Source organism: Etheostoma spectabile, chromosome 15 (assembly GCF_008692095.1).
Source record: "Etheostoma spectabile isolate EspeVRDwgs_2016 chromosome 15, UIUC_Espe_1.0, whole genome shotgun sequence".
Lineage (NCBI taxonomy): Eukaryota > Metazoa > Chordata > Actinopteri > Perciformes > Percidae > Etheostoma > Etheostoma spectabile.
The window spans coordinates 330810-339787 of NC_045747.1; the positions used below are offsets into that span (position 1 = coordinate 330810).

An 8978-nucleotide genomic window follows, 5' to 3' on the forward strand; every position below is an offset into this window, starting at 1 on the left:
CCAGCAGGATAATGCACCATGCCACAAAGCTCACATCATTTCAAATTGGTTTCTTGAACATGAAGATGAGTTCACTGGACTAAAATGGCCCCCCCAGTCACCAGATCTCAACCCAATAGAGCATCTTTTGGATGTGGTGGAACCGAGCTTCGTGCCCTGGATGTGCATCCCACCATTCTCCATCACATGGCAAGATTCTATCCTCCCTCTGGCAACATGGGCGGCACATTTCTAAAGAATGCTTTCAGCACCTTGTTGAATCAATGCCACGGAGAATTAAGGCAGTTCTGAAGGCAAAAGGGGGTCAAACACAGTCTTAGTATGGTGTTCCTAATAATCCTTTAGGTGAGTGTATATATATATAAATATACATAGATACTGTATATATGTCATGACCGAAAGAACGAGATCCAGCGAATGGGTTTCCTCAGGAAGGGGGCTGGCGTCTCCCTTAGAAATAGGGTGAGAAGCTCAGTCCTCCGAGAGGAACTCGGAGTAGAGCCGCTGCTCCTTTGCGTCGAAAGGAGCAAGTTGAGGTGGTTTGGGCTTCTGGTAAGGATGCCTCCTGGGGGGCTACCTAGGGAGGTGTTCCAGCTGGGAGGAGACCTCGGGGAAGACCCAGGACTAGGTGGAGAGATTATATCTCCAAACTGGCCTGGGAATGCCTCGGGATCCCCCATTTGGAGCTGGTGTATGTGGTTTGGGAAAGAGAAGTTTGGGGTCCCCTGCTGGAGCTGCTGCCCCCGCAACCTGATATTGGATGAGCGGATGAAGATGGATGGATGGACGATGGATGTATTATGTGTGTGTGTGTGTGTGTGTGTGTGTGTGTGTGTGCGTGCCTACGCTTTGTGTGTGTGTGTGTGTGGTGTGTATTGAATTTTATGCATGTGTACGCATGTGTATGCATGTGTGTTGTGTGTGTGTATGTTTGTGTGTGTGTGTGTGTGTGTGTGTGTGTGTGTGTGTGTGTGCAATATGTGTATTAAAGGAGAACTGGAGGAACAGTACAAAAAGTGTTATATAAAGCCACATCGCTAGTGATTGATGGAAACAGGTTAGGAACTCTCCAAATCCATAAAAGTACAAAGAATCAGTCACGCTAATACCTTTGAATGACAAGCGTGCAGGTGTGTAGCCAGCTGTCAGTAGGCAGATTCACAGAGCTTTCACTCCAAATGCATGTCCACTTTTTCTGCTCAATCATTTTAATGATAGAGATCAGTGCGCGAGCCCCAGCTGATCAGTGTCGTTAATACGCTTCAGATATATTTATGTAAAAGAATAACACAGTCACTGGCAGGTTGAACTGGTCACTGTGCAACATGTTTCACCTCTTCCATCGTTGCCCTAGACTGGCTCTATACCTGGATTATTGATGCCTTTACTCTCCTGCTGCGTTCACATTAACCTACTAACCCTGATCTTCATCTCCATCTTCATCCTCATCTTGCTCTTTGTTTTTTTATGCCTCCCAAAACCCATTTTCACCTCTCCCCGTCCTTAGTTTCTATAGATTTAATGTCTGGTATGATTAACAGGCAGCAATAAATGTGATGGGTTCTTTCTCCGCTCATATTAACCAGCAGCTAATCAATACAGGGAGGCATCACATCAAAGTAGGGATTAAAGGGGTGTGTGTGTGTGTGTGTGTGTGTGTGTGTGTGTGTGTAAATCTGTGCATTCATGCATGAAAACCAAAACCCTATGTGGCAAACATGCAATTTTTTTTAATGCAACAGTCAGGTCCCATTAGACAGGAAAAAACATCACAAACATAACCAAATGCAATTCAAAATTTGTTAGCATTTTCATCCAAATATTCCATTATTTAATTTGTTATACCAGGTTTGTAGTTTAGCCTACTCTAAAGGATGTTATGGTGAATTTAGACCAATCGGAATTATGATTATGGTTTACTGGCGCAAGTTCTGCACAGGAGAGTATTTTTAAGCCCTGTGTAATGTCGTGCAGTAGAAGTGAAAAGTCCCTCAAAACTGGAAGAAGGCTGCAAGTAGGCTGCCTTAGATCTGTAGGCTACTTTAGTACAGGCGTGTGTAGCCTGTATCTAGGCTATGCTGTGTAGTTCTAACCCGGCCCTGTGTGCCAGGTAATAACAGGCTAATACAGGCAGTATGCAGAGAACATCAGTCAGCAATAACCACAATGTCGAAGGCACGCGCGGGGCAGATAGGTGGAGCTCGTGCGCAGCTGGTGTCACTCTACAAATGAGAGAGCGAAAGAGAGAGAGAGAGAGAGAGAGGCCGTTGGGTACAGCGAGGGTACCACAGGACACTGCTTTCTGCGCTGCTGCTGCTGGACCTCAACAACGAGCAACAGAGGAGGACAAACCCAGACTGCCACGGATATCTGCTCGACCTACCTCACCGTCCACGCAAATTTGACTACCTTTGGATATTCTGCTACTTGGTCATAAAGCGGCAAGTTAAGTGACAGCGCGTATGTAGCATCTATGTGTCGAGGGTGTTTTTATGTCGCCAACGTTTGGATTCTGTGAACCGGAGCGAGCGGACGGAGCAGCGCGTTTCCACCGACTGGACCTTTTACTTTTCGGCGAGGGCTACGTTCATTTACAGCTCACAAGCAGTTGTGCTTGTGAGTAGTCTGTCCACTTGGAGACTGTTCGCCTGGCTGGCCATTAGCTTTCGATATCGATAAGTGGCTGACGGTCAGCTACTGTGGTTTACATAATACAATTTCAGCTACTATGGGAACAAACTGCTAGCGCTAGCGACGTGAGGACCTAAACCCGTTGACACAGGCTGTAGACGTCGGGGTCATTAGCAAATATTGAACATAATAGGCTCCACACCACATGTGTGTTTAGCCTATTTACATATTACAGTTCTTCTTCTTTTAATGATCTGGTGCTAAAGTGAGGAGGGCTGCGAGTAACTCCACCAGCACAGCAGTTGAGTTGACAAGCACTTGTAGCATTTGGACTTTAACAAAGACAACAGCGTTTTTTGTTTTCTAAACGTGTTCCGGTCGGGAAAAAACGACATGACGCAGGTTTGAGTTTGACAGTAAACTGCTGAAAGGTCACCGGGACCGGCCATCTCTTTTTCTCTTCTCCCCCTCCTCCCATCAGTCTGCTATGAAGATGTGAACTCTTCCCTCCTCTCTCCCTCCCTCCCTTCCTCTTTCTCTCTTCGCCGTCCAGGACGCTTTGATCTTTTTTTCTCTCTGTTTGGTACGAAGAGATCAAAGGCGCCGCCCGCCTCTCGGGGATGTACGAAAGCGGGGATGTTGTGGGTTTTAGCCCCAGCCCCAGCAGCCCCAGTACGGGCTCTTTTCTGAGCATGGACTACTACCACAGACCCCCGGGGCTTGGACCGGAGAAGGGACTCCTGTCCGGTGTAGGAGGACTCCAGCGTCCGTTCGGAGGGTCCCTGGTCACCGGCAGACACTGGAGCGGATCCAGCCACTGTGAGTCCCATTGAAACATGATTTGCCATTTCGGACTTGTAAACAAAATAAGTGCAGGGCACACCAGAATTAGTCAGTGTAGATAATTGAAGAAGTTGAGAAATAACAAGGGGGTGCTGGTGGGTAAAGCCCTTGCCTGTGCTCTAAAATGTCTTGTCAGTTGTGTGTGTGTGTGTGTGTGTGTGTGTGTGGGAGGGGGGTGTTGAATGCATGATTACACCAGTTCCAATTGGGACACATGCCATGCCAGTCCCTTCTATAGTAGCATATCAAGTGCCCTACAGCCTCATTTTAAGGCCCCTAACGAACTAGCTAGGAACTAGCCTGCTCAGCATGTTTCCTTTCCTGTTCTTTCATTTGTAGACCCTTACATAATTGATGTACTTGTTCTACTGTACACTAGCTACTGTTTGTGTCCACACCATTTAAATCAAGTGGATATGTTTTTTTAAATGTAATATTATGATTGCCAGAGCCCTAATATACCTTTACTAGGGTAGACAATATGTCTTTGTCCCAATTCAATTCGAAGTATTGGGACTGGATAGTATTGGGTATTCTGATTTTCTTTTCCATCTTTAACCAAAGTTGAATAATACACTTTTAAAGACAATATATCATGAGACTTTTCTAAAAACATTTTTTTCTGTGAGGAATGCACATCCCATGTCACACAGTCAGTTGGACATTTATTTCATTTGTAAAGAAAAACATAACATGGACTTTTTAAATTTTCGGCTTTAGGTCAGTTTTGCTGGAAACGGATAAGATGTAGTCGCTGTCTGCGGTACCGTAAACAGAGAATACTTAGTTGAATCATTGGTAAAAAAAAAACATTGATTCTGGGGGAATGAATCAATTTTAATAAATTGTCACAAAAAAAATCCTGACACATATGTGATGTGATTTGTTTTCCCACCCCTATCCTTAACAATGAGGATGTTAATGTAGCTGTATGTCTGTGTATGCTGTGGATTATGCAACTTTCAGGTTAGGTTCAAGTGATTCATATGACCTCAGTAGGTCAGCAGCTGCCTGCACTCATTTACCAAATCCAGCCGTCCTGACCTCCGGCTCAGTGCTTCTCATTGGCTGAGAATGAACTCGGAGTCTTTTTAGCTCGTCAACATAAACTGCACAGGCCTTTTCATGTGCAGATGGTTAAGAGCTAGGGCCGGGTACCAAATACGATACTTTTTAGGTACCAACCAAATTGCCTTCTTAGTATCGAGTATCAAAAAATCCCTCTTCATTCAGTACCAAATTTGAATACCTAAGGAGGGAATCTGATCAGTGTCAGTGAGCCAATAAGCATGCAGCATGCTTCTACCAAGATGTAATCATGCTTCTGATTGGTGGTTTAATGTTACACATCGTAGAGACGCGCAGGAGAAACTCTAGGTTATACACACAGAGATGGGGCTCATGTAGTAGGAGCTAAAAAACAAATTTTTGCCATAATGTAGTTTAAAAATTGATTTTAGCAAAGTTAGAATCAGAAAAAGAAATGTTCATGAATTGTTATCCAAGTATCAGTACTGGTATCAGTACCGGGAAATGTTTTGAACAATACCCAGCCATATTTAGTGCTGAAGCGTTTAGTTGCGATACTATTCTATTTTTCATAGAATTTTCATGCAACATTCCCATGCAGTACCTAGATTTCAGTTTCTCAAATGTGTAGGGTTTAGTGCTTTTCCGTGTCCTATGTGATAGTAAACTGATGTAGATACCATGTTGGACTTAAGCAAATTCCGATTAGTATTTTATTCTCATTTAATTTAATTAACAATACAGTTTAGCAATTAACTGAGAAACAATTTTCAGCTTAATAAATAATTCATAAGGTAGTAAGTTACAACCCTAGAAGGATTTTCACAGATTCTGTAAGTTACTTACTCTGTTACACGACATTCAAATATATTGCATACGGTATTATAAGTGTTTTGTGTTCCGATGTAATTGACAAGGAATTAGGGGGCATACTTTAGCACAATAATATTACTATTATAATATTGTATGCTTTATGATAGTGAAAAGCATTGTGTATTTGGAGCTGATTACGGAACCTTGCAAATTATTACGATAGTTTAAAGCTATAGTGTGTTATTTCTGTTGACTCCATGAGGAATTCTAAGTAATGGCAGCAACACTGTCGGCACATCCACGTGACACAAGGCTTACGTTATCACGCACGCACCCCCACCCCTCCCCCACACAGTTGCTAGTAGCCAAGGAGGACGTGGAGGATTAAAATAACATGATGGACTCTTCAGAAGAGGTCATCACCTTCACTCGAGCTTCTGCACAGGAAAGTCACCTGACGCCACAATCTCACAATCCTGCCTCTCTCAGCATCAAACAGCAAGTGTCCTTCATCACATGGATGTCTGCACCATCTCTAAATACTAATGAATGTGGTGTTTCCATTGCTTTCACCTCCATTACTTTCTGAACAACAGTAAGAATGCAGTTTTACTATTGTAAAGATATGGTGTTTTTCACTTTTTTTTATAGCTGTGTATATAACCTCAGACATCTGACCGGGACATATTGGTAGCTTTCCTCTTTTACCTGTTTCTCTCAAACAGTACAGTATATAATGGTTTCATTCTTATTTGGTGTTTGTTTACAAAAGAACTCTTTCTTTCTCTATATAAATCCCGTACATGTTCACTAACTCGTCTAAAACAAGACACCTGCTTAGTCTTTCAGCTGAGGTTACAATCAGCAGAGTTTGATAGACACCAGACTGAGATCTGTCCTGTCTGAATGGGAGGTTAACTTTTGTAACAGCAAAACTTGTGTTAGCATCTGAACAAAGTTCTGTAAATCCATAGGGTTGTGCACATTGTGATTAAAGTTAAGGGATACGTGTGTAGAGTTTTGAAAACTGTGTTCTAACAATGAAAAAGGAATTTGTTTGGTCCACATGAACTGCTGCTGTGCAGACTGTAGATAGAGTTTTGCACATGTGGCTCCAGTTGTGCCCTCGGTCGTTTAACTGAAAAACACTGTAACATAGAGCCAAATAACGTCATGGATGACATTGCGAAAACTGAAAATTTAGAAAAGCAATAAGACTCCATAGGGCTCTACATTACATTCCAGTGCTAAAAGCTAACTGGAGATTTGAAAATATGACTACGTCTAAATGTCGACCAGGCTTGAAATTCACTGGAGGAAAACCCTGGACACACAAACACAGGACCTTTCGCTTGGAGTTGAAAGTGCTGCCCCACTCCAGAGTCACATGTTCGAGACAACCAGCCTCAGAGTGAGACAGTAACCTAAGGATATTAACATGGTTATGTCACTGTGACATAGCCCTTGCACAGCCGAGTTAAAGTCATAAAAATAGAGAGTGCAAAGTGGACTCTGCTCGGCCGGTGAGAAACAGAGGGAAAGAAAGACGTATTATAGAAGGAAGGGGGAAGTGCTCGTAAATTCAAGCTGTAACGACAGGAGGATTGCCTTCTGTGTGGGGGTGGGGGTGGGAGGGGTCTTTGTGCATGACTGGAATGAAGAACGTCAAACAGGTTCAAAGGTCAAAGGCCGTACACAGACATGGGCACCTACACACATTCAGTAACTGCTCCAGCGACATGTAAGCAGTGGCCTGGGGGATAGTCCTTCACTGTGTGTGTGTGTGTGTGTGTGTGTGTGTGTGTGTGCACGTTCTTGAGTGTTATCCAAGGCAATGACTCACTGACAATTGGGAAGTGACCTACATCTCTCCCTCTCTTTATTTCTCCTTCTATCTGCTTCTTTCTTTCCTGTGTCAGCTGCCCAGTCATCACTTCTCTGCACTGAATGGCCTCTCTTTCTGTCTGTTGGACATACACACACACACACACACACACACTGATACTCACAGTTTGCCTGGGAATGTGAGGGCATACTGACCAAGTTTGCCCTGAGTGTGAGTGTGAGAAAAGGGGAGGAGGTGGACAGTTGTGTGTCAGTGTTTGCAGCCACTAGATTCTTTATTTCTGTATATGTGTGTTTGAGGGATCACACTACCGTCAGATTATTAATTCTTTCGTTCTAGTCAGTGTCCTTTGGCAAGGCATGGTTTTGACTGTGTCGGAATTTCTTCTCCAATGTCACACCTTCACATACTTTACATTCATTAGAGACCGGATAAAGAAGAAAGAGAACAAATATGACTGCTATTGTTGTACCAACTTCTAATTTGGAGTATGAACACGGTGCTAGCGTGACTAAAACTTCAATACTGTTCTTTTTTATGTTTTCTGGGTTTGATTTCCCTGTTATGGAATCTTCCAGACCATCAAACGCTTACTCTAATACACCATACATGTTGAGGGTGTCACCATCAAGTTTCTTTGGCCCTCAAAAAATGTATACAAAGCAGCAGAGGATATATAGATATTTTTGAGTAAAAATGTATCTGGTACATTGAATTGGCCTTCTAAATATGGCACACATTGTCCTCACGAGATACTTGCGGTACTTTTACACCTACCTTGTTTGGTCCGGACATTTGACTTTTCAGTGTGACCCGAAACAAAATGAAAGGTGTAAAACCTCCCCTGGTCCACGACCAGACAGCCGAACCTTGGCCCGGTTCATTTCAAGGGTGAGGCATAGGGCTGGGCGAAATGGAGAAAATCTAATATCACAATATTTTTGACCAAATGCCTCTTAAAACACTTATGCCATATTACAATATATCCAAAATCTAAGACGATATCTATTCTCATATTACAATATCAATATAATATCGGTATATTGCCCAACTCTACTGAGGCATTTTTTAGATGGTTCAGACTTTGGACTAGGCTTATCACAGATAGCTCAATATGAGCTAGAGTTCTGGAGACGATTTCTGGTTTTGCTGGTCCATTTTGATTAGGGGTGTCAAAATTCTCCAAGTAATTAATTCCATTTCATTTTCAATTCTAGGGTCACGGTTTGATATGATTCTCGACTTTTACTTCTTTTTTTTAAGCACAGGTTGCTATGCCATTTTTAGACTTGACTTGTATGGATTATAATGTCTGACGTTTGTTCACAATGTACCACATTACATTGACAACAACATAAACTTGATAATTTTCAATAAAGTAAAAAGAAAAAAAAGGTTTTCCAGTCTACTGGAAAGCATGCTGCCTGGAAGGCGCTAGGATTAGACAATGGTTATGGTTGAAGACAACGGTCACCTTGAAGGCCTAGTTGGGGGCTTACACCACCATCGAGCCGGCACAGCAGCTGAGCAGACCGATAGTAAAGAGTAAAGAGTTGATCTCTCTGATATATCCAATATAAGCTGCTCTGTTTAGGCCGCAAAAGGTGCATGCAGGCTGAAATTCAACCGTGCAGTTTGGTTGGGTTGAAGCTATAAGCAAAAGGAATATCTTATAGCAATATTATCAATAGCTGCTAGGCTAATGTGCAATGGTAAACACACATAGCAGAGCTTGCACACTGGGACTTTTTTGTCGACAAGGCGAACGTTATCAACATAACTCTGTGGAAATCCAAAATACTTCCACACTTTCACA

At 42.8% G+C, this 8978-nt stretch overlaps 1 protein-coding gene across 1 annotated transcript in view; it reads left to right on the forward strand.

Annotated features, from left to right (window-relative positions):
• Positions 1 to 2251: 2251 nt before the first annotated feature.
• Positions 2252 to 8978, forward strand: part of LOC116703640 (retinoic acid receptor alpha-B-like) — a 23812-nt gene continuing 17085 nt past the window's right edge. Inside the window, 1 exon segment of the mRNA XM_032538500.1 lies at positions 2252 to 3450. Within this exon segment, the coding sequence (XP_032394391.1) occupies positions 3252 to 3450 (199 nt within the window). The 5' untranslated portion in view covers positions 2252 to 3251.